Source organism: Schistocerca nitens, chromosome 2 (assembly GCF_023898315.1).
Source record: "Schistocerca nitens isolate TAMUIC-IGC-003100 chromosome 2, iqSchNite1.1, whole genome shotgun sequence".
In the NCBI taxonomy this organism is placed as follows: domain Eukaryota; kingdom Metazoa; phylum Arthropoda; class Insecta; order Orthoptera; family Acrididae; genus Schistocerca; species Schistocerca nitens.
The window spans coordinates 712422612-712449494 of record NC_064615.1 but is presented as its reverse complement, the minus strand read 5'-3'; the positions used below and the strand labels follow the sequence as shown (position 1 = coordinate 712449494).

Sequence of the window (26883 nt, the reverse complement as noted above, 5' to 3'; positions counted from 1 at the left end):
CTATCGGCTTGCTCGTTACCTCTAGTCCCTGAGTGAGCAGGGACCCACAATAGGTTTACCGTATTGCTTTCCCCTAGCTCCACAAGAACTTTGTGGCATTCTGCCACAGTATTTGATCTTGTTGCAGAGGCTGCCAATGATTTCAGGGCTGCTTGGCTATCTAAACAAATGAAAATGCTATGACCTCTGTAGCACGTCTGCAAATTCTCCTCCACACACACCTTGACAGCAGATATTTCTGCTTGAAACACAGTGGCCATCGTCCCTGGAGAAATTGCGCTCTCCAACCTTGGCTGCACTCTGTATATCCCGGCGCAAACACCTTGGTCTGTTTTCAGACCGTCAGTGAACCAGACTATGTCTCCAGTACGGGGTCGAAATTTGTTCTCTCATAGCTCTCTACTTCTAATTACTACATTGAAAGGCTCGTTGAAGCAGCTGAGAGTTGTTACACAGTCGGCCGGCATTTCCCCAACCATTCCTATGTCTACCTCACTCAGTATTTTAGTGAGAGATCCTGGATACCCCAATGAGTTCCAGTTTTTGCCAGTCTTTAACCTGTGCACTCCAGCTGCTGCCTCCATCTTTATCCTCAGGTGTAATGGGGGCATGTCCTGCATGGTTACCATCCCAGCAGTGGGTGTCATGCTAATTCTGCCTGTAATGGCTAAGCAGGCCAATCTCTGCACCTTAGCAAGCTCCTTAGCAGCTACCTGCTGTTCTACATTTTTCCACCACACTGTAGCCCATTAAGTGATCAGACACTTTACTATCATGGTGTATATCCAGTACATACTCTTGAGGCTTGAGCCCCAGTTTTTACCATAAGCTCTCATGGCACTCATAGAGTACCTTTCGTCTTGGAACAGGTGCTCCTTACATGAGGGGTCCACAATAGTTTCTCATCCAGGGTTACCCCTAGATATTTTTGGTATCCCATTCACTGGTTTCATTTAGAAACTTGAGATTCCAATATGTGTGTTCCATCTTTTTCCTAGTAAATGGTACTACAACAGTCTTCTTAGGACTGACCCTCGGATCCTGTTTCCTGCACCAATTTTGCACAATGTTCAGTACTCCTTGTGCCATAGTTCTGATTATACTTGAAAATTTGCGAAGTGTTACTATGACAAGATTGCCTGCATATCCCTGGCAAAACTACTGTCTAGAGTTTAATTCTGCAATGAGTTCATTCACCACAAGGTTCCACAGTAGATGGGACAGGACCACTCCTTGTGGACTGCCTCTGGTGGTCTTGATTACCATTTTTTCTTGCGTCATGGTGGTTTCTACTTTTCTACCACTAAGTATGGCTCCAATCCACCTGCAAATGGTGGTCTCCAAGCAATGCATCTGTGTTACCTTAACCATGGATTCGAAGGTCGTGTTGCTAAAAGCATGTCCAAGAAGATGCAGAAGGCTATTTCCTGAAAGTGTAGTGCTTTCTCCACATTCCCAACAAGTTGGTGGAGTGCAGTTTCACACGATTTTCCTGGTTGGTATGCATGATGGTTTATGTGTAGAGGGACCCTAGTTGACTACCTCTCTCTAACATGCACATTGAGCAGTTTTTCTAATTTTTTAAGAAGAAAGGAGAACAAATTGATTGGTCTTATATCCTTGGCATTGGTATGATTAGTTCTCCCTGGCTTTGGAATGAAGAAAACTTCCACTGCCCTCCAGACGCTAGGAATGATTCCTGCTGCTGGGCTAACCCTAAATAACCTGCATAGGAATCTTACTAAGTTCACTCCTGCTTGTTGCAGGAGTGCTGGAAAAATTGTATCTGGGCCAGATGACTTGAACAGTTGGAATGTTCCCACTGTCCATTGGATTTTACTATGGTCAGCCCATTCTCTGGCAGATTCCCAGTTCTCCCTTCGAATACCTGAAAACCAATATCTCACGCGGATCTCGTCTTGGTCTATGTTGTCTGTCAGAGTACATTGAGGAAAATGGGTCTTGAGTAGTAGTTCCAGTATTTCATGTGCTGTCTTTGTATACTCCCCATCCTCTTTCCTTAAAGTTCCTCCTGGATTAGTTGGCATCCTAGTGAGGATTTTGTGATGTCTGGTCTGAACAGCTGTACCCTCTACCTACTCACAGAATACCTTCTAGGACGCTTGCTTTGCTTGCTTACTTGCAAGATTGTATTTGACAAGGGCCTCCTAATATCCTGCCCATGGTCCACTTGTCGCAAGGTTAAACAGTCTTCGTACCTATTTCCTCTGTGATTCCAGGTTGTTGTTCCACCAAGATACATACCTATTCGTGCACTTCTTGGTGATGGTATGAGGTCAGGATGGCAGAGGTCACTGCCACTGCTACCTCCTCAGACTCTACTGGATTCCTTATTGAAATACTGACTTCTGATAGGCTTGAGTCAAGGTCCCTCCTATATGCCTCCCAGTCCATTTTCCTGGGATTCCTATGGGACATAGTCTGTCTAATGCCCATTTCAACCTGAAACTTAATATATATGTGGTCTGATGAGTATGGTTTTAAAGCCATATGCCGTTTCTTATATTCTTAAATGTTTCTTATATTCGTAAATGTAGGTTCCTTGCCCCCTATTGAGGATCTCTGAATTTATTAGCTAGAAGAAATTCTAGGTGGTACTCACTTCTACTGTTGGTGTCAATGCTGCCCCTTACTAAGTTGTGGGCATTACCATCGCATCCAATCAATAGTTGGTCGCTCTGTTGTGCACAGGCTTCTGTCAGTCTCCTCACCTCCTGAGGAAGAGGAGGAGGAGGAGGAGCTCTGTCCTCGTAAGGAAGGTTTGCCAGGGCCATTACAAACTCCCTCATGATACCTTCCTCACGTTGCCGCATCCTGATGGTCACTAAGTCCCTAGAACAAAAGTCTGCCATCAGCATGGAGGGGATTCTATTTTTTTACATAAATGCATGTTCTGGAGTTTCTTATATTTCCTAGCATAAACCAGCTTATCTCCAGTGCCGCCCAGACTCAAAACACCCCATTTATATAAATATGGTTCCTGAATCAGGGCCATGTCCAGATTTATCTGCAGCACATTCAGTCTCTATCTTGCCGCGATTGTCACTTCTGATGTCTTTGATTACCCTGACGGCAACCTGCGAGAACCCCAAGAATAGTCTCAGGTCTTGTTACTACATTGCCTTCAGGGACTTCTCTCCAACTTCCACCACAAGGGTTTGGCCATTTGGTGTAACCTTCCGGTTGATTGCCTTCCAGTCCTCTGTCAAGACTTTCAGGTTTTGAGACCCTATTTTCTCAATCAGAGTCTCCAGAGAGGTATCCTTAAGGAGTTTTGGCACCCAGATTAATATCTTTCTGGTCTTGAAGAGCTCAGCTGCTGTCTTTACCAGCACCTTCGCATCCTCCCACAGTCATATTAGGGGCACCTTTTCCTGAAGCCAGTCCACTGTAACCCCCCCCCCCCCCACAACCAAAGATAAGAGTACCATGATCCAGATAGACTCTCCTGAATTTGGGACCTGAAGCAGCACCCCCCCCCCTCCCTCCCTGCCCCCCCTCCAGTCTCCTCAAAGAGAGCCATCTGCACGAGCTGCTCTTGCTGCAAGGTGATCTTGTCCAGTAGATAGCCTTGCAGGATAACCGCCATCCTAAAAACGGAGACTGCAGTACTATAGGTCTGTTTCCTATTTCTTGCTTCAGCTTTTTCTGTATGCACTTATCCTGAGAAGTGGGAGTTTCCTCCTCTGAGCCCCAGGTAAGTTTTTGGTCTTAATCTGATCCAATTTCTTAGTAACCATTCCCACTTCTGGAATAGGTCTGTCCCCCTGTTCAGCTGAGGGGATGTATTGCATCAGTTCCAACCCCCATGTTTGTATGTCTGAGGTCTCAACTTGCCCCTCAGTATTGCTGTCTTCTTTAGTGTCCATTTTGGTCCCATGAGAGTTGGGGAGCTAATGGGCCCATATCATGGAAACCCCAAGTAGTGCAAGGCTAATCACTCGGGGAGGTCGCCTGGTATCCCTGAGGCTCTATTCACGATACATTTCACCATATGCCATGCACCCCTTGGCACAGATCTCATCACGTCTTGGGTTGGGTATTGAAGAGTTGAGAAAGGACAAGGAATGGATGTGGGATGGCAGGTTGGTGTGAGTCACACTTAGTCTGGTCCTTCAGCCAAGACCTTACTGACCAAAGGTTCCCACAGACGGCATACCGGTAGCTTTCGGCTTCATGTGAACACACAAGCCTCTCCACCCGCACGGACAGGGCTACTTCAAGGTGGTGTCCCCCAGAGAGGTCTACCTACCTTAGTGTACTTAAATCTGTTTGCATTTTTGCATAGCAGAAAAGAAAGTACAGGTGATTATTCAGGTTCCTGCGATGTACTACATGATGAAATAGTTCACGGGTGAATGGCCACATGTTAGTGTTCAGTGGTCACAATATTTAGGCTGGTGCTATGATGCCATCATCTGGTGTGCTGATGAATTGTCCACTTGGGGCTTATGTATTGCTTTCATCTCTTCCCCCGCTACCTCCAATCTCGCATTCTATCTGCCGTCTGCACCTGGCATCTCCTTCTTAATCAGGCTAATTCTGGATTCCCAGGTCTTACTAAGGATGTATCACAGTTGATTAGCAGTGCCCTTTCTCAAATATATATAGGTTTTTTAATGACACTTTCCCAAAAGTTAGAAGACTACCTCAGAATCTTAGTATCATTGTATCCATTCTGTGGACTGCCGAATGGTAATGCTTAGCAACTGTCTACTTGTTAAGCTGCTGCAATCCAGTGCACTGTTGATGTTCTTAGCAACAATCTTAGACAGTACACACCATCTGATGTACATGTGTGCTGAAACATTGGCAAGGCTTTTGATAGACCCTAGATTTCTTTAGTCGATGGTTGTGTTTAACATTACCAAGCAATGCCAGTATATCTACTGGTGGCTGGAAGACCATCTTCACTTTGTGTCTCTGGAGAATATATACCACCTTTCTGGATAATATACCCCAAAAGGAAAAAATGCAATGGCCACAACTAGGGATTCTTGTAAAGCCATTCCAGTAAAAAGAGAGAGAATGTCGAAAGTCACAGGGAAGTCGGTATCCTTCAACTCAAAAGTTGTTAAGGTGTCCTGAAAAATCCATGTACTTGTGAATGTGCTGTGAACACTTCATGATGTAAGGGGTACACTAATTCTTCAGGTACTTAGTGAATGCGTAAATGGGGCACCAATGATGATAACAGTGGGGCACAAAGGCACCCCATGTTTGCGAATTCTCAGCAGTCCATAAAGTCTTGGTGGAGCTGATGCAGTCGGTCGTAGCTTCTTAACAACCTCCTCTGGCAAGCCGAATTCTTTGAGAAGCACCTTGGTCTGCCTCTCCACCCTCATGGTAAACTAAATATCAGTCATCTTAGATTCCATATGGTGCCTTCTACCAGCTAGACGGAGTGAGGTGGCACAGTGGTTAGTGCACTGGACTCACATTCGTCTGGCCATTGTGATTTAGGTTTTCTGTGTTTCCCTTAATTGCTTTAGGCAAATGCCGGGATGGTTCCTTTGATAGGGCAAGACTGATTTCCTTCCCCTCTTTCCTTAATCTGACCTCGTTGTTGATGGGACTTTAAACACTAATCACCTCCTCCTCCCCCTCCTGTACCTGCTAGTGATGTTCTTTTTAATAGATCTTGTTTGTGTGAGAGCATGACAGGTTTCATGACATACGTGTTCAGGTGGAAGTGTTGCAGCTGCCTGTTGTTCCACTGTCTTGATTAAGCATGTGATAGGAGTTGATTTAGGAGTGGGTGCAAAATTGAGTTCTTTCTTAAGAACCAAAATCCCATCCTCATCCAGTTGCTTGGTCCTGAGGTTGGATATAGTCTTGCATGGAGCACCTGAAGGTTGTATGTCTGATACATGTTCTTTCATCTTTCTGTATGTGATGGTATAAAGAAGTGCGGACAGCACGTCGGGCCACTGCTTGCACCGGAAGAGTAAGCACACTGACTTATACCCGCAAGCAGACACCTGCCACCACCAGGTCCAGAGGAATGGCGTGCTCGAAGCATTGGTACATAGGGTTCACACTCTCTCTGAAAATGTAAGCATGAACCAAGAACTTGAACATCTGAGGATTGTGTTCTGCAAGATCAGCTGCAGGGAGTATCAAATTCAGAGTCTCCTACATCTTATATCCACTGTACAACAAGCAGAAACAGAAGAGGGACTTCAGGAAGATGCTGCCACTGCATTTATTCCTTTTTGCAGCCCATTATCTGGAAAGGTAGGACATATTACCTGGAAAAACCAAGTGTAGATGGACTTTCGTCCACCAGCTAAAACACAAGCACTGCTTTGTAGCATCAAAAATGACATCGAATTACGGAAATCCGGGGTACATAAGACATCCTGCCAGTGTGGCAATACGAATATTGGTCAGCCAGTGCATATTGTCAAAGATCGTTGCTGAGAACACCAAACCAAAGTGAAGCAGCCAAATAAGTTAGCAGTTGTGGAGCATTGCCTGTTGGAAGTACATGGAATGGACCTTAGCCGTAAAATAATTTTTCTGTTAAAGGACTGTATACTTGAATACCTGTTACAAGTGATTTTTTTGTTTGCTGTTGTATAATATCAAAATTTGGCCTGTGTAAGATGCTTTTCGTACACTTCATGGTTTCAGTAAGTAACTGGAGTAGTTGTCATGTGCACTTTATCATATTTTGAAATAATTGCTTTTATAGTGTGTTCTTTTCTAGTTGTAACAATACTGGCACTAATAATACAAGTAATACACATTTCATGCTTGACAGAAAGGTGCTGCTGTTCATCTTGCTCGACACTGCCCTGATGCACAATCTGAACGCATATATTCAAATTGGTTGTGGTGGATACTGCAGGGGATTCCATTCAACCACTTGGTAACTTGATTAACTGTTTAATGCTCTTTATTGAACTAAATGTCACTATTGAATTAGAAACTGCAATTAAAAATATTACTCTCAAACACTCTTGCAATAGTTATCAGGCTGTAAACTCATTATCTTCCATTTATCTATGTACTTTTTTTAAATTTAATTTTAGGTGCGTGTAATGGATTGTTTCTTAAATGAAGGTATTAAAGTGCTGTACCGTGTGGCAATGGCTCTTCTGCTGCTTTTCTACAAATACTCTGCTCCTCAAAACTCTGAGTGGATGAATCAGATACTGAAGCATGGAATTGAAACAGCATTTATGAATTTCTGCAAGCACATACCGGTACAGTAATTTTTCTTCTATCTAAAGGATTCTTTGCTTTCCTTTTGATCATCATCTTTCAGTAGTAAATTTCTGATAAGAGGTAGCATTTGACGAGCAAAATGTCTTTAAGTTAAAAGATCAAGGGAAGCAAGTGTTAATTCCTCAGTTGAACTGTTCCTTAAATTACTTGTTGCATTGACAGTTGCTTTCTTTAGGGGTATAGCATTAAAAGTGAAATATAAGGTATTTGGAAATTCCGATTACAACCTTCTAGGACTTAAAGAGGGGAGTGAGTACATAATATTTTGAAAAGGAACCCAAGTCTGGAAACATACTGTTTCTGTGTGCTGCAGCTGTTTGAAAACATGTTTGCTGGGTGGTCGCGGTTGGCATGGCGAAGTGAGGGGTTCGTTCACATCAGATTGGCTGGTGTTGGTTGACATCTATCCTCCCTCTCTGACCTAGTATGAGCCTCATTGACGCGTCTGTGAGTGTTACAGTGTTGAGTACACATTTCCAGAATACACCGGAATGATCCTTCTGAATGGCGAAGCTCGCGGTAATGGGAGAGCTGCTCATTACCTTTATCAATATCATTCTCCACAACATTCACCTCCATTGCGTACACTTTTCGCCACATTTTCACTACGGCTTCAAGAAAGGGTACGTTCACAGTCAGCAGGCACGATTGTATTGCTCTAAGGAGACGCTGTACACTTGAATTATAAGAGGCCATACTGCAACACACAAGCTTCCGCTTGTAACCAGTATCTTTGATATTCTTCGTCACATCTACTAATAGTAATCCATATGCTGTCGCTCTCAAAAATATAAGTAAATTAGCATATAATAAGGCAAATTACAATTAAAAAAATTCTGACAAAAATATAAGAAAACATTTACAATTTGGTATCGACAAATCCGGTAGAAAATAACACGTCTCCCAGATCCATTACACTATTCATTCCTCTACACAAGTCCTTTAAGCCTGTAACAGGAATTCTGAACATCCTGCGTTCGAAACTAAGTAATTCATTGTAACAGTGATAGGAATCAGACCATTTAATTTTGGGCATGCAGCCGTGCAGATAAAATTTCTTCCACTGATATTTCAACCGCATATCATCCAGCCATCCTCAGAGCGACTCACAAGACTGACAACAAGGTGCCAAGCGCAGCCTTATATGCTCCACCGGGGCAGTGTGCACCTGCGAGTCACAGGCGCTGGTCAGCAGCAAAGAGATACGCTTACACAAGTGCTGCCTGTGGCAAAGGCGTACAGACATTCGATTTGCTTATCAATGAATGTTCAACGGAGATGACACCATGATGACTTCCTGCAGTTTAATTATCCTGCAGTTTAATTATTCTAAGAGCTGGATTCCATGCTTTGACCAAATTAAAACCATTATCTCTATTTATTAAATTTTTAGCTAATCTAATCTCTATAGCTTCCTTGAGATTGAATTAGCTAATAAGTTAATAAATAGAGATAACGGTTTTAATTTGAACAAAGCATGGAATCCAGCTCTTGCGGTAACTAAACTGCAGAGAAGTCATCATGGTGTGATCACTGCTGAACAGTCATCGATAAGCAAATCGAATGTCTGTACGCCTTCACCACAGGCGGCGCATGTGTAAGCGTATCTCTTTGCTGCCAATTAGCATCCGGACTCGCAGGTGCATACTGCCACAGTGGAGCATATAAGGCCGCGCTTGGTACCTTGTCGTCAGTCTTGCGCCACACTCTGAGGATGGCCAAACAATATGCTGCCGAAATATCAGTGGAAGAAATTTTATTTGTGTGGCTGCATGCCCGAAATTTAATAGAATATTCATTACGCCGCAAAAAGTTGGAAATGCACTTAGGAGTCACACATTTTATTTGTAGCAAGGAAAGCCAAAGGATTAGAAAATGGAGGGAAGTAAAATGAAGGAAAAGGGTATCGCAGGTATTCATAATTTCATGTTGGTTGCAAGAAAATGATGGATACTGTAATTAGAGGAGACAGACATATGACGTTGCATTAAACAGACAGCATTTAGTACATGAGTACAATTTCGACTTTGACAGTAGCTATTGATGAAAGAGAAGAATTTAATCAGTGACCTGTGGAAGTAAAAATGGAAGAAATAGAACACGCTCAAAGAATGGATAAGAATAGTGGAACATGATAAAGGTGCATTGAGAAACAACCATCCTCAGAAAAGATATTTAAAACAAAGAAAGGCGGGGGGGGGAGTGACAGTGACAGTGAATCGTCAGTTTGTTTTGCCTTTTTATGGAAAAATAGGCTGATTTCAGTGCCACAAAGGGGGAAGTACTATGATAATGACAAGTGTCTCATTGCTTAAGTATGCCATGTAATGTGATCTATATAGTGGAGTAGTTCATTCGGGACTGTTTGAATTAAAATTTCGAGAAGTTTTTGTTCTGTGTATACCATTCTATGTACATAACTTTTTACGGTGATGTAGTTTCATAATGCCCCAGGGGCAAAGTAACCTAATTGCCAGGTATGACGTGAACTGATTATTTCTAAACAAAACTGCAGCCTGTACACAAGAAAATGATGTCTTTCAACAAATAAGTGAAGAGTGATTTTCCTTGCAGTTACAATATATAACTTTAATGTAACTGCAAGTATTTTCACAATAGAACAATTTTACAACAATCCAAATAAATCTTTTTAGAAGTTTATTGTTGTTTGAATCAGTGCAGTTCCATTACATTTTTGATCAGGGCAGAAATATTGGAACCATCTGTTAACCACGTGGCTTTGTGACACCAGCTTTTACGTTATCACATCTCTGTTACTTTCCCATCTCCCCCATGTTCGAGCCCAAGTCACATATAAAAAGAACAACAAAAAGCAGGGTTTCAGTAGTGTTGTCTTACATACTGTTCCATTCTTGAAAGAGAAAATTCCATTTACGATGTCATTCACCGGATCACAGTCCTTTCACAGGTTATCGTCAAACTGAAAAAGCACTTGTCCATAAAGAAGTATATTGGCACATTAGATATTGTCTTATATCAGCAGCAAAATCTGCTTGTGCCCCATGGTGCATGTATTTCATTCCCCAATCATGGGTGAAATTTTAGTTCCCTTGGATCCGGACTTAACCGAAAAGTTTACATTTCAAATACATTTGTATATACAAAGACAGTAACTTGTTCTCGAAAGAACAGTTACTGTTGATGACCGTGCAGCTTTTTCCTGGAATAAATGATGACTAACTGACAACCTCAGCTGCCGACAGGTGTTGTTGATATACCTCGATGTGGACAGCTGAAAATTTGTGCCCCGACCGGGACTCGAACCCGGGATCTCCTGCTTGCATGACAGACGCTCTATCCATCTGAGCCACCGCAGACACAGATGAATAGCGCGACTACAGGGACTTATCCCTTGCACGCTTCCCGTGAGACTCACATTCCCAACTATCCACAATTCTACATATGTATTGTACGTTGTAGACATTTTGCCCACCCACTCATTACTCGCACATGCTTTGGCGATTCCAGTAAGAGTTTGGGCAACCTGTGCGCATTCGCACAGACGACAATTTTTCAGCTGTCCACATCGAGGTATATCAACAACACCTGTCGGCACCTGAGGTTGTCAGTTAGTCATCATTTATTCCAGGGAAAAGCTGCACGGTCATCAACAGTAACTGTTCTTTCGAGAACAAGTTACTGTCTTCATATATATAGTTAAAGGCTACCTAGCCATCGACCTTCGTCTGTGTGAATGTGCACAGGTTGCCCAAACTCTTACGGGAATCGCCAAAGCTTGCGCGAGTAATGAGTGGGTGGGCAAAATGTCTGTAACGTACAATACATATGTAGAATTGTGGACAGTTGGGAATGTGAGTCTCATGGGAAGCGTGCAAGGGATAAGTCCCTGCAGTCGCGCTATTCATCTGTGTCCTCGGTGGCTCAGATGGATAGAGCGTCTGCCATGTAAGCAGGAGATCCCGGGTTCGAGTCCCGGTCGGGGCACAAATTTTCAGCTGTTCACGTCGAGGTATATCAACAACACCTGTCGGCAGCTGAGGTTGTCAGTTAGTCATCATTTAAATACATTTGTGCCAACTAGGACAACACTTCAGTAGTGGCTTGTAATATCACAAATGTCTCGTTGACAGACCCATATTTACTGGAATGTTCTTGCTTCTATTGTTGTATACTTCAATCATGATCAACCCGCACATTAGGATAGGAAGTTACATATTCTACAGTAACTAGATTTTTAGCAGCACGATTCATTAAATGAACGTATTCTCTGTGGTAAATGGTGGCATAGTTAATTCTGCGAAATTCAGCGTTTAAATAGGGTCAATTCATATAGTCAGCACTTACACATGCAAGTGCCATCTATGGCTTCTCATATTATAGTGTGATTTAGTTAGTTTCACATATAGATGATGTTGTATAAAGGAATATGTGTGAAAAAAGTACTTTAATATTAATCACAGCTTTTTCTGTTTCTTACATAGGTGACTCCTGCAAAAATGTTAAGGACAGCATTTGGTGTTCGAGGGCTTAGTTCAGCATATATATCAAAAGTATTTTTGAAGACAGAAATGATTTTGAAAAGTAAATCTGTTCAGAGCAGTTCCCGCCAACTTGTGAGGTCACGTTCCAGTGAGAACTTGCCAACGAGTCAGTCTCAAGTTAATATTCAAATGATGTCCCATACGCTTACTATCAGAGAGGTAATTTTAGACATGAATGTTGTATACTTTAACACTGTTAATATGGTAGTAATATTTCAATAGTTATGTGTGTTCTGTGAAGAATGTAAATGGTATAAATTTATTTTGTAATTTCCATGTGCTGTTCCTTTTTTCACGATGTTCCACTTATCACGGCAGGAGCAACTTCTATTTTTGATAATCAAAATAGAGCCAAACACACTAAAAATAAAAATAAATAAATAAATAAATAAAATGAAGTTACATTGTGGCTGTTCGTATAACTTAGGTTGTGTTAATTTTTAATATATGTTTTACCGTGATCAGGCCGACACATGAGACAAAATCATGTTGCTTTTTAACTTTAGGCATATTGTGGCAGCTTTACCTTCTCTCCTTTACATCCACGTATTTAATGTTTGAGAGGGATCCGTTTTTGTTCTTACAGTCTGTTAAACTATGTGCTATTGTTATTACATTTCGACAGTGCCTCCACTATTCTGGTATACAGATCTGGCATTGAAAGAAGTACTGCATTGTAATACCCATCTAAACAGTAAGAAAAATCATTAGTTAATATTATCTTGGTTATGTATCTAATGAACGAAGCTTCAATTTTCTTCATTCATGCAGTGGTAGAAAATTTAAATCTGGAGAAATTCCGAATATTTTACATTGTACATCTAGCATTACCACAAACTGTAAAACCATTTATAAATGATTTACAGATGTGTACTTACCATAAAGAAGACATGCCACGTTGCAGACAGGCACAATTAAGACACACACACACACACACACACACACACACACTTGTGTCTGTGTGCAACTTGACATGTCTTCTTTACAGTAAGTAGTAACCTGACTTTTCCTGCGTTGTTGATATTCCTACCTAGAGTTTCCATTGTTTAATGCACAGATCTAATATGTTTGTCCATAGGGAATTAAGTTATCTGATGTGAGCCCAGCTGTCTGACTACAGTCAAACAATAAACTACCTAACCATAGTACAGTTTTGCTGCAGCGTTGAAAGTGAAACAAGAATTTGCATTAACCAGGAGAACTGATATTTTTCTCTACATCCTTAAATGATTTAATCTTTAGTGCACATTTTATAAGACAGTTTCTATTCTTTGGTTGCTTAGCAAGTTTAATGAGAGTGATGATGCATGTGTCAGATTAGCTGCAATGATTCCACCATACTTAAAAGTACACAGTAAAAGTACAAAACAACTCGGCTAAATCTCAACAAGTTTTCCTCAGTCATCTTAAGTTTATAACAATGTAAAGTGAGGGAAAGGCAATTGCTCGCATGCAGTAGTTCAATGTGTGGAGCACAGTAACACATAACAGAATTCATTCTAGCTTTCAAGCACTACCTCTCTCTCTCTAGCAATAGTACTCACATTCACATACACAACCACACAGAAACCCAAACGCACACTCCCTTGACCACGGCAAGACTGATTACAATAGCCAAAAACATTTTGCTTTTTATCTGAAACTGTCATGAAAGCAACCAATCTTTGTTTCAGGTGTGCTGATAACAAAAATGTTAGTGAAAATGCAAGATTAGCTTTAATTTTTAAGTTATGATAGCTTTACATTATTTCCTAAATAAGCATATGCATGTATTTACCTTGGTGTTATCCCTCAGAGGGAGGTCGTTGAAAGCACAATCGTTTTGCCTGGCATTTGCAATTTTCTGCTTTTGATTCCGTGATTAGTGTCCAGCAGTAATTGGCTAACATTGATGCACTCCACTTTCCCTGGTATCTTATCTCCACGTCCAAAATTTGCTTCATGATAATTGGTTACAGTACCACAGTTGCCAGTAAAGAAGTCCAGGAAAGAACCTGAAATATAAATTTAAAGACATGTTGCAACCCAGTCTTTTGTAGCAATGCAGAAGATTTGCCACAAGATCCTTATAATTTTCTGCCCTCTTATTTCCTAGAAAGTTTGCTGACACTTGAACAAAGGGATCCCAAGCTAACTTTTCACCGCCTGTCTGGATGGTGTTGAAATGCTTATCTGTGTACAGTTTCCGTATCTCGGGTCCCATGAAAAACACCTCTTTTATTTTTGTCTCACTAAGATGTGGAAATTTCTCTTGAAAATAGAGAAATGTTTCCCCAGTTTTGTCCATGGCCTTAATGAAGTTTTTCATTAGGCCCAATTTTATATGAAGAACAGGGAGAATAAAGTTCTTGGATTTGCCAGTGTAACATTGTGAGAGCCTGCTTCAAGTGATTGAAGTGTGGCCAGTATTACTTTTTATAACGAGATACTTTGGCACGGTTATCCCAGAGGCACAGGAAGCAACAGAATTTGGAGGAGCCATGTTGTATCCTAAGTAATATGCTTATGACTATCAAATTCCTTGAAATCTACCAATTAAACTTGGCATAGTTCAATCGCAATAACTATTGTTTTATGTTATCTTTTTATTTTTTTTTCCATGTAAGGTGCATACCCAATAAGAATGATGTTGCCATTATGCAGTAGCACATACTTAGACTGACTTTGGAGTCAATGAACAGCCTCACTGATAACTATTATAGTCAATGCGCATAGCTGCCATTAGTCCCACTACAAAATACAAAGTTCTTTTCATTTTAGAAAAATGGTAGGAATGGCATGTGCAGTTACAGAATTCAGTCACATTACTGTCTTATCAAGACAATTCCACTGTTGTTGTAATCTTGATGCCAACAGTTCAGCTTTTCCTTTTGGTAATACCAGATCTCTCACTAGGTTATTAAGTTCACACAGTGTTATTTTATGAATTTTTGTACACTCATTTTTAAACACAAAATAAGGGTATTTTAACAGGGTGTAGACAACCTGGAGATCCGGGAAAAACCCGGGAATTTTTTCATCCAGCAGAAAACGAGTAAAAACCTGGAAATTTTTTAGAATTCCAGGAATTTTTCATTCTTTTAGTTTCCAGTTAACTTTTTGTAATTTTGACTGGTAATAACTGATACTCTAACAAAGGACATTACTGTATCCTGCTAGTGCAGAACAATACTTCAACAATAAAACATAAACGAGATAAAAAAACAAAAATAACTTAAATTTCAAAGGAAATGCGCCATATACGACGATGACGACACACAGTGCTCTCACAAGTGTTTGCCAACAGCAAAATGTGTCAGAGGCTTTAGGAAGACTATGCAATGCTTCATAACAACAGATTGCCTCCCATGAGCATGAAGTCACAACTGTTTACATTAGTCGTTTTAGCAGTTACGAGCGGGCCCTGCGCATGCGCAGTTAAGTCGCGTTTGAGTAGTAGATGCCACGGGGAAAATTCATATACTTGAGGAAAAAAACCTTGTTTCACAAAGCGCCAAGCATCCAGTGCACGTTGGTCTATCGATTATTCATATTATTTTGAAACGCATCCCTGTTGGCTTTTGAACATTTTTAAACACATTTTAAGTTGATTTCTGAATCAATCATAAGTTGATTTTTGAATGCGTGCGTAGTATATGTGATGTCTCTGTCAGGTGAATCCTCGTCGCATCTAGAAATAAACTTTCTGCAGACAAAAGGGGACAGGGCTATACGAGCCGAGTGGAGTAAAGCCGAACTGATGAATGCCAATCGCTGTCTGATTATGTGGTTGATTGGGTTTGCGAATGATCAGCGTTGTTATAATTACTAGTGAATTCCATAGATTCAGACCACCAGAATGGAAATAAACGACTAACAGGAATAACAAGTGAGAAAGATTACATATTATCTTCTCGGTATATCCAAGAAAATGACATTTTGACAGAAAATTTTTGGCCAGATCCCTACACTAGTAAGGCCCAGTTGTACAGTCCCCGGCTAGCTAGCAGCCGCTTACGTTCTATTCTGGAAGTAACGCGAAAAACTTGTTGTACAAACATGTAAAAACGCATAACCAGAGAATAATCGCGGGATAACTAAACCGTTGGTTCTGGCAGGGTTAGTGAAGTTAATCGGCAAACAAATTTTGACAATGGCAGGAATACCTACAAAATTGTTGATGACAAGATTGTTTGTTAGAATGAGAAAGGAAAAGAAAAAGAGACATCACACAAATTATGGAAGAATAAGTCGATTCAAAATTTATATAAAAAATTTGTAATACTACTTTTCGATCTCATGCTTGAGAAACTGGTGCGTATGAATGAAATGTGAAACTATTTCCTAACATAAAGCTTTTTGCTTGTAGTAGGCCTAATAGGCATTTGATATTGGTACTTCATTAATTATATTCTGTAGTGTTACACTCCTGGAAATGGAAAAAAGAACACATTGACACCGGTGTGTCAGACCCACCATACTTGCTCCGGACACTGCGAGAGGGCTGTACAAGCAATGATCACATGCACGGCACAGCGGACACACCAGGAACCGCGGTGTTGGCCGTCGAATGGCGCTAGCTGCGCAGCATTTGTGCACCGCCGCCGTCATTGTCAGCCAGTTTGCCGTGGCATACGGAGCTCCATCGCAGTCTTTAACACTGGTAGCATGCCGCGACAGCGTGGACGTGAACCGTATGTGCAGTTGACGGACTTTGAGCGAGGGCGTATAGTGGGCATGCGGGAGGCCGGGTGGACGTACCGCCGAATTGCTCAACACGTGGGGCGTGAGGTCTCCACAGTACATCGATGTTGTCGCCAGTGGTCGGCGGAAGGTGCACGTGCCCATCAACCTGGGACCGGACCGCAGCGACGCACGGATGCACGCCAAGACCGTAGGATCCTACGCAGTGCCGTAGGGGACCGCACCGCCACTTCCCAGCAAATTAGGGACACTGTTGCTCCTGTGGTATCGGCGAGGACCATTCGCAACCGTCTCCATGAAGCTGGGCTACGGTCCCGCACACCGTTAGACCGTCTTCCGCTCACGCCCCAACATCGTGCAGCCCGCCTCCAGTGGTGTCGCGACAGACGTGAATGGAGGGACGAATGGAGACGTGTCGTCTTCAGCGATGAGAGTCGCTTCTGCCTTGGTGCCAATGATGGTCGTATGCGTGTTTGGCGCCGTGCAGGTGAGCGCCACAATCAGGACTGCATACGACCGAGGCACACAGGGCCAACACCCGGCATCATGGTGTGGGGAGCGATCTCCTACACTGGCCGTACACCACTGGTGATCGTCGAGGGGACACTGAATAGTGCACGGTACATCCAAACCGTCATCGAACCCATCGTTCTACCATTCCTAGACCGGCAAGGGAACTTGCTGTTCCAACAGGACAATGCACATCCGCATGTATCCCGTGCCACCCAACGTGCTCTAGAAGGTGTAAGTCAACTACCCTGGCCAGCAAGATCTCCGGATCTGTCCCCCATTGAGCATGTTTGGGACTGGATGAAGCGTCGTCTCACGCGGTCTGCACGTCCAGCACGAACGCTGGTCCAACTGAGGCGCCAGGTGGAAATGGCATGGCAAGCCGTTCCACAGGACTACATCCAGCATCTCTACGATCGTCTCCATGGGAGAATAGCAGCCTGCATTGCTGCGAAAGGTGGATATACACTGTACTAGTGCCGACATTGTGCATGCTCTGTTGCCTGTGTCTATGTGCCTGTGGTTCTGTCAGTGTGATCATGTGATGTATCTGACCCCAGGAATGTGTCAATAAAGTTTCCCCTTCCTGGGACAATGAATTCACGGTGTTCTTATTTCAATTTCCAGGAATGTATAAAAATGACTATTTGCGCCAAAACAGTTTCATTTATTTGGTGTGTGTTACAAAATTGCTGCAATATTAGAAAGGCCTATTTTGTTTTATCTAGCAGACAGTGATAAAATAGACGTAATCAGATCGAGAAACCACATCAGTCTTGGGTATTATTTGTATTAACAACTTTTTCAGTGTTAGATAATAACATTTCGATTTTTCATGCAGCAAAACATTTGATGAACTTTGATGAGGTAATAGATTCTTTCACAGAAAGGAAAGCATGCCATGTAAAGCTGTAGCAAGATTAGAGAGAAAAAAATGCTAGGAGCTAAGGATTGAAGAAATACGTACCTTCTTGCTTGTCTCTTGTCTTTATTGGTTATGTCACACAAAACAGCAAGTTATTAGCTAGTAGGCAATAAAGAGTGCAAATTTTCTGAAGAGTTCTTGTTCTCCCGATTACAAATAATCCCATACGCTATTAATTGCGAGATCTTAAAAAGAGAGAGAGAGGGGGGGGGGGGGCAGGAGAGGCACCACAGGACATTGCAATTTCCACTGTCCTGGATATAGTTTGATGGCATCCATTACAAAATATACACATTTAAATATTACAGAACGAAATACAGTGACGTGCGACAGAAGAATGTTGTATGAAGAGACGTTGCACTGCACTTTGGCACACACAAGACATAATACTACGGTTGGAGCTTAAATAGTGGCAACTGTTTATTCACAACCGATGCAAAAGAGTTACATGCTTGCACCTGTTACTGTCCTTCAAAGTAGTCACTAACGTTGTGTAGAACCCTTTGGGAGCGATGTGAAAGGCATAATACACCGTTAGCAGACCCTGTTCTGTTGATAGTGCGAATGGAGCGGTCTAAAGTGATGGTGATTCTCGTGTACGACTATGATGGTGTTACCCTAACGCATTACATTCCTCTACGGCAGACCGTCAATGCACAGTATTACTGTTTGTCTTTGGAGCATCACCTGCGACCAGCTTTGCGAAAGAAGCGGCAACACTTTTGCGGAACCCTCTCATCATTTTGCTCGACAATGTGTGGGCGCATACAGCGCAAGCTGTGGCTGCTCTGTACAGTCGATTGGACTCGGAAGTACTGTACCATTCACCACACTCCCCGAACTTAATTTATTGTCACTTTGATTTGATTCCAAATATGAAGGAACCACTTTGTGGCATTCACTTCAGAACTGTTCCAGCGAGTCGACAGGCAGTAGACGGCTCCATTCGCACCATCAACAGAACAGGCTCTGCTAATGGTGTACTACACCTTCCACATCGCTAGCAACGCTCTCTACACAGTGCTGGTGACTACTTTGAAGGACAGTAACAGGTGCAAACGTGTAACTCTTTTTGCATCGGTTGTGAATAAATAGTTGCCACTATTTAAGTTCCAACCTTCGTAACATGTCTTACATTTCCTTGAACACACATGTTTTATGGTTCAGACTTTTCAGAAAGATGTGCACTACAAGATGAACATATATTTGAAAATTGGATTCTTTTTAGTATTGAACCGGTTCGCAAATATTGTAGATCTGGGACTGATGTGCAGAGCAGTCTGAGTTATAGCGGGTATTCTCCATGTTACCCGTGTTCACGTTTAGTGATTTTGCTGTTTTCCCCTTCATTTACTCTCATGTCAAATTAAAACAAAACAGATATCTGTGGCCGGGAGCTATCAAGGGAATTAAAATACTTTCACATAATTATGGAAGTCTGAAATATGTTATTAGTTTCAGATTTTATTTTATTTCCACCTTTCTGACAGTCAAGCATTAATCGCCAGAACAATGAAGCTATTTTTGTCTGTTTTCCAAAGAAATTTGACTTTTATTAACCTTTTCCACAGAGGCAGTCAGTGTATTTGAAATTAAATGTTTAAATCCACAGTACTGGCTAGTTTGAACTGTTCGCTGCATTCCAAGTGCACATTTTCATCTTTTAGCACGTATGGCATTATGCCATAATAAAGAACCAAACATTATATAATTCAGTACTGGTGCTCCAAGAAAATATACATCCCAAAAACAACACTGAAAAGCATAATATCAGGTTGAGGCCTACTTCATTGGGAATCTGGACATGTACACTTTAAGCTGAATTACGCATTTTAGTATGGTTCACGAAATTCCGATGCTCTTGGAGTATCCTCTGATGTCTTGTTTCTTTCGTCACATAATGTATGGTCTTTTAATGTTTTACACGTATGTACATGCGGGCTACCTACATCATGGTAGCTTCGCAAGCACAATGACATCTCTGCTCTGCGCTCTGGCAACTACTGAAACAAACTGTTTTTAACAGGTCGCAGGAAAATATTGCGAATGGTGCTTTGAAAAGCGTTACTTTCAAAGTAACTTTCCTTTTACGTAAGTTGAACTATGTGCGAGAATGTACCATGAATTTCTTAAATCATAGAGCATTTGACTCTCATTTAAAAATCAACTCTTTGTTGACTAGCCATTTCGAAGAATTTCAAACCCTGAAGATCAGACATTTATTTAATTATTAAAAAATTTACTGGCACATTTGTGTGTAACGCGCAAAAGAGATCAACATTACATGCGAAAGCCTAGCTTCTCTTTGAAATGTGCTCACTATTTTTATATACTTGAATTTAGCATATTTCGTGACAGTACTCACTTTTCCGTGGATGTTTATAAGATGATATTTAACTTTTTTGTGTTGGCTTCAGTCGTCTAGTGAAAGTATGATTCCATAATGCTGTTTTGTCGGCTGCGGAAACGTCCTGGTTCAATGCGTTTGCATCATTTGTGGTGCTTCAAATACCATTTTTCCGAATGTGCTTCCTTCTTGGTTACTTGCAAATTATTATAACGGGGACCATCACACACCGAGTGTTCACTGCCGACTGACTACGGTCAAAGACGACTCCAGCATCAAAGACATTTCACACAACACACAAGCTTCCACTTGTAACCAGTCTCTTTGATATATTTCATTATTCATCACATCTACTAATATTAATCAGTATGCTGTCACTCTTGAACATATAAGCAAATTAGCATAAAATAATGCAAATTACAATTCACAAAAAATATTCTGACAGAAACATAAGAAAACATTTACAACCTCCCTCATTAGATTTGGTATCGACAAATTCGGTAGAAAATAACACATCTCCCAGATCCATTACATCTTGCAGCTTATTAACCTTAGAGACAAATATTACATGTGAAAGCTTTGCTTTTCTTGTAGCAACACTATGTATGTTAATTTAAACCATTAACTTTCCCTGTTTGTGTGTTCGTGCTACTTAACAGTGATGCTGTTGGCTGACAAATCACGTGTCCTGTAATCTGAATATCTGCTGCCATCGGCTGGCAGGATTCCGCGACATGAGCTGTGACTGGCTTACAAAAGCAGGTCGAAATCTAGATTTCAATGATTTGGAAAGTAACGTGGTGTTGGGTGGAATTCTAATGTATACTTTCGTAATATGAAAATACGCAGGGTACATGTTGCTGCACATCAAAAATCTTTCCAAAACGTGTCTTTTTTCCGTGAGTTTCATTTTCTAAAGTGCTGGGAAGTTCTACGCCCATGTATAAAACCATAACCATTCAAAGGATTGATAAGTTTTGCAGTTCCAGGGGAAAATACACTAACACTTAACATGAAAAAAGTGTGTTTTCACGCGGGAGAAAGAGAATTTTTACCAGGAAATCTGGGAAAAATCTGGGAATTATTTTTTTTCCCTTTATCCACGTATACACCCTGTTTAAAGCACTAAGTTTTGAAGCGGATGATGGAGCACTAGGTTCAGTACTGGCATTATCATCATCATCATCATCATCATCATCATCATCATCATCATCAGGTGGGACAGGAACAGGCAGTCAGTCTCCATGAGGCAGTGCTCACAGTGTCAACAGTATGTTAGGATACGTTGAGAAGACTTTCTCTTGTTGGAAATATCATGTTAATGGATTTGTGATACAAAAATTACAATCATTCACATGGTTCGAAGTTTCTCATGATCATGAGTGTAGCAAAGCCCATGAGGGTCTTTTCTGATTCAACCACAGCTGCAGACTTGGGACAATATTTGCAACATACACGAGGAGCCCAGTTCTTGTTCTGGTCCCCAATTTCACAGCCAAAGTACAGTCTGTACGCCTTACTAATATATGACATTATTGACCTCTTTTGCGATTTCAATGTAGCCTGTCCGCAGATGTAGCAAAAACTGTCAGCACTCTTTACACGTTTGCGAGACATATTGAATCACAGGAATTGCAATGACAACACACACTAACTACACTTCAGTAACAAGTTTTTCCGGCATACAAACAGAACACAGCTTATTACAGGCCGAAACTATACTTAAATGAAACGTGCTTCCCCTTCCCCTTCCCCTTCCCCTTCCCCTTCCCCTTCCCCTTCCCCTTGTTGGTATGTGACTGGGCCAAAGCAACAAAATACACACAGTTGTTGCTGTTACCTGAAAATTCATGACTCTGTCATCAGCCTATATGGCAAGGGATTGGCAGTGAATGCTAATAAAATATAATTATAATTAAATGCACCTGTCTTTAACTTGGAAGCAAGAGCTAATTCAAGTATTTCATTCTCGTTTTCGTTATCAGTGTAGTCGATATAGTTAACTAACATTTACACTACTGGCCATTAAAATTGCTACACCAAGAAGAAATGCAGACAATAAACGGACATGTGATTACATTTTCACGCAATTTGGTTGCATAGATCCTGAGAAATCAGTATCCAGAACAACCACCTCTGGCCGTAATAACGGCCTTGATACACCTGGACATTGAGTCAAACAGAGCTTGGATGGCGTGTACAGGTAAAGCTGCCCATGCAGCTTCAACACGATACCACAGTTCATCAAGAGTAGTGACAGGCGAATTGTGACAAGCCAGTCGTTTGGCCACCATTGACCAGACGTTTTCAATTGATGAGAGATCTGGAGAATGTGCAGGCCAGGGCAGCAGTCGAACATTTCCTGTATCCAGAAAGACCCGTACAGGACCTACAACATGCAGTCTTGAATTATCCTGCTGAAATGTAGGGTTTTTTAAGGGGATTGAATGAAGGGTAGAGCCATGGGTCGTAACATATCTGAAATGTAACGTCCACTGTTCAAAGTGCCGTCAATGCGAACAAGAGGTGACAAAGACGTGTAACCAATGGCATCCCATACAATCACGCCGGGAGATACGCCAGTATGGCGATGATGAATACACGCTTCCTTCATCAAAGTCGTAAACGTGATGGTACGCATTTCTCCTCCTTACACGAGGCATCACAACGTTTCACCAGGCAACGCCGGTCAACTGCTGTTTGTGTATGAGAAATCGGTTGGAAACTTTCCTCATGTCAGCACATTGCAGGTGTCGCCACCAGCGCCAACCGTGAGTGAATGCTCCGAAAAGCTAATCATTTGCATATCACAGCATCGTCTTCCTGTCGGTTAAATTACGCGTCTGTAGCACGTCATCTTCGTGGTGTAGCAATTTTAATGGCCAGTAGTGTATTTTATCCCACTTACATTTTCACTGTTGGTCGGTGTTATTGGTACTGGGTTATTGAAAACAGTTGTCTGAGCTGATGGGAAGTGGGGAGGAGGGTAGGGCAGGAGACAAGAAGGGGTAGTGGGAAAGATGTCAGGTCTTTGGACAGATGACTTTGCTGTCACACAACAAGGTGAAAAAGTACAGAATTTACAACAGAGTGTAAAAAGAGGGTGATGAAGTGAGGGGAGGATGGGGAAAGGGAGAGAACGATGAAGATTAAGAGGGAGAGGAAAGAAAAGGCAGAGGGGTTGAAAAGGGGGGAGAGAAGAAGATTGGTGGGAGAAGACAGTGCATGATCTGGACAGTTGTATGGAAGAAGAGACAAGGGGAAAGGCTAGGTGAGCATTGGGAATGGGTTAGTGAAGGTGTAAGGCAGGCTTCTCAAGGCCTTTAGGTCCATCCCAAAATGTGACACCAGGATCCCTCTCCCTCCTCACATTAGCAACCCCAAGCCCTCGTTCCTTTTTTCTATTTCCTCGAGAAACCTCACAGGTCTGTCACTGATCGTCCCATTGTGGCTGGTTACGATGCTCCCACAGAATGAACCACTGTCTTTGCTGACCAGTACCTCCCATCTTACATTCAAGACATTGGGGTCACATCCTTTACGTTCAAGACACTGCTCGCTTCCTTCACTGCCTCTCCACAGTTCCTGTCCTGTTACCACCAAACTCCTTGTTGGTCACTGTGAATGCCATGGCCTTATGCAGAACATACCTCATGCTCGTGGCCACAAGGCCACGGAACACCCCTTTCCCCCATCATTGTCCTGATACCAAATCCACCACCTCTTTCGTAATCCTCCTAGCCAGTCACATGCTGAATCATAACTATTTCATTTTTGAAGGCCGAAGCTACGAACAAATCCACATTACTGCCATGGGTGCTCACATTGCACCACCATATGTAACTTACTTATGGGCCATCTGGAGGAATCCTTTCCATCCAGGTAACACGTGAAACCTCTTGTCTGTTTTGGATTCATTAATGACATTTTCATGATCTGGACTCAAAGCAAGGACCACCTTTGTTTGTTTCTTCATAACCTCAACAACAATTCTCAAATCTACTTCATAACTCATTCAGTTGCCTTCCTAGATGTCAATCTCCACCTCTCAGATGGCTCCATATCAAGCACACCGACCAAACAATACCTCCACTTTGATGACAGCTGTCAAATAGTAACTTTCTTACAGCCTCACCATTTACAGTGAAAGGCAAGAGGAGTTGAAATATACCAGTAACCTTACCAGGGCCTTTACTGAGAAACAATATCCCATCCAGCATATCCATAAATGAGTATCCACTGCCATCTCCTCCTCTGACACCAGTAAACCTGTTAACCAGTCGCTGACCAGCACTCCTCTGATCACCCAGTATTACAATAATGTTGAAAAGCTCAGCTACATCCTCCACCAGGGCTTCAACTACCTCGTATCATGGCCTACCCAAAATTCTACACACAGCCTGCAAAGTTGTATTCAACCACCCACCCAACTGATTGTTCCTTTGTGGTCGGCGCAGTTTCCAGACCTGTCTCATACCCTTACCCACTGCCTCCCATCACAGTCCAGTTGCAGGCATTTCCTACCAAGTAAGTGGCAGGGCCACATGTCAAAGCAGCCGTGTTATATATAATCTATATTGTAATTACTGTATAACATACTGTGTAGGCACAGTAACACATGACAACTGTCTACTTGCATGAATACTATTGCCAAACTGTGGCAAACCATAGACTTCACCATCCAGTTATTGAAAATGCTGCACCCCACAACACAAATGACTAGAACAGCTGCTTCACTATGTGGGCCATTTGGATAATTCTTTCCAGCACAAGGTTCTCTGAAATATGCAGATCGGAATTCTCTCACCCGATGCATCCTGTGCTTTCACAATCTCCTTGGCCTAAACCTACCCTGGACCTGTTCACACAGTCTCTCCTTGTCCTTCCCCTTCTCTTTTCTCTACATTCTTTCTCCATCCAGACCATGCTCCGCCTTCTCCCGCCACTCTCCTCCCTCCCTCCCTCCCTCTCTGTCTTGTTGTGTGGCCGTGAAAAGATCTGAACTGCCTTTTTCTTGCTACCCCTCCTTGCGTCCTTCCCTACCCCCTACCCCCCTCCTCACATTCATCAGCTCAGCCAACTGCTTTCAGTAATCGAGTATCAATAATTAGTATTGCCATAGCCACAGGAGTTTGCTTTTGGATGCCTGTATGCTTGTGGGTTTGAATGTGTTTACTATTGCTGGAAAAAGAGTTAGTGTGAATACTGTTTTGTGTTGTGTTACTGTGCTCCGTGCATCAATCTGATATAGGTGAGTAGTTGCCTTTCCCTTATTTTGTGTATTGTTCCATATAGGAATTTCCATTATTTTTATAGCTCCACCACATGTGAAAACAACACTGCATACATGGCAGTGGACTTAATGTAATTAAAAAAAAAATGTACTAAACTTACTGTTGTGTTGTGAATACACAAGACTGTACTTGTCAACTTAATCCACTAGAATGAACCAGACACTGTTGTTCATCAACCTAAGTGTGGCCTTTCAGGGGCCTCGGTCAGTGGTGGCTGATGACTGGGTATGAGCTGGGTGAACTAAGAGAACTGAATTGGTGGATCCACAATGGCACTGCTTCTCTAGTACTGCCAACTGTGTGCATACTGTAGCAACCACTGTTAGGTGTGATGGTAGTACATCTCCCTTACAAAACCCCTGAACCTCAAGAGGAGTGCTCTGTATGTCTGATGAGGTAAAACATGCGAATCCATTTAACAGACATGGCAGTCCACTAAAGGAAACACCCATGTTGTATTCTCAGCAGAAAAAACTTCACTCCATGCAACTAATTGCCATGTTTCAGCACAAAAACAACAATCTAACTGGGTGGACTACATTACAAGTGTAATCCACTACACTACTGATGCTTCTTCCATCTCAAAGGCCCCAGTATACATTAGGAGTCTGTCCGTTCCATGGTGGTCTGGCAAATCGCAGTTTGCGATTGGTTTGTGTGCAGCTCTGCAATACTTCAAATATTACCCGTGAACTAAGAATCTCTTGGCCTTGCAGGTCATGAGGGCATCACTATGAAAAACAATCTGAGAGAGCAGAAAAAAAGTCATAGCAGGACTCAAGAAATCATTTCACGAGGTACATGAATTGTGAGAACCTATTTGGAACACACTAACATAGCCAGTCTCCAATAACTGCTGTACTTGGACTGAGAATATTTCTTGTCAGTGTCTGCCATTGAAATGCTGGAGCTAGCATTCTTTAGCCACTATGTGTTGCTGGGGAAGACATTTGGAACCTTACTCCCAGTACATTAATTATCATAACTGCCACTTCTCCCTATAGGAGTCAGATTTTTAATATACAAATAATTTCTGGGAATGCAGCCGTGTCACATTATCAACAACTGCTGATATTTTGACAGATGCACATCCTGTAATTTTCAAGGCAAAACTGCAGTAAGTAAGTGCTGTGCGAGTGAATTTAAAACCTTGGTTTGCAGAGAGAGTCCAGAAAGGTCTCTCTCTCTCTCTCTCTCTCTCTCTCTCTCTCTCTCTCTCTCTCTCTCTCTCTCTCTCTGTCTGCTAAACAATGGGTCAGGTAGCATTAATTCTCTCCCTGTGTTTTTTTGATAAGGGAGAGAGCAAGATTACATGCAGAATTTAACCAAAAACCTTCTTCTCTCACT

The 26883-nt window shown here is 42.0% G+C and overlaps 1 protein-coding gene across 5 annotated transcripts in view; it reads left to right on the top strand.

Annotated features, from left to right (window-relative positions):
* Window positions 1–26883, top strand: part of LOC126236877 (GTPase-activating protein skywalker) — a 309366-nt gene that overhangs the window by 237122 nt on the left and 45361 nt on the right. For all 5 annotated transcript variants that reach the window (XM_049946501.1, XM_049946502.1, XM_049946504.1 and 2 more), the window contains exons 6-8: window positions 6788–6895; window positions 7059–7232; window positions 11718–11936. In XM_049946501.1, the coding sequence (XP_049802458.1) occupies window positions 6788–6895; window positions 7059–7232; window positions 11718–11936 (501 nt within the window). The remainder of the gene's footprint in view (window positions 1–6787; window positions 6896–7058; window positions 7233–11717; window positions 11937–26883) is intronic.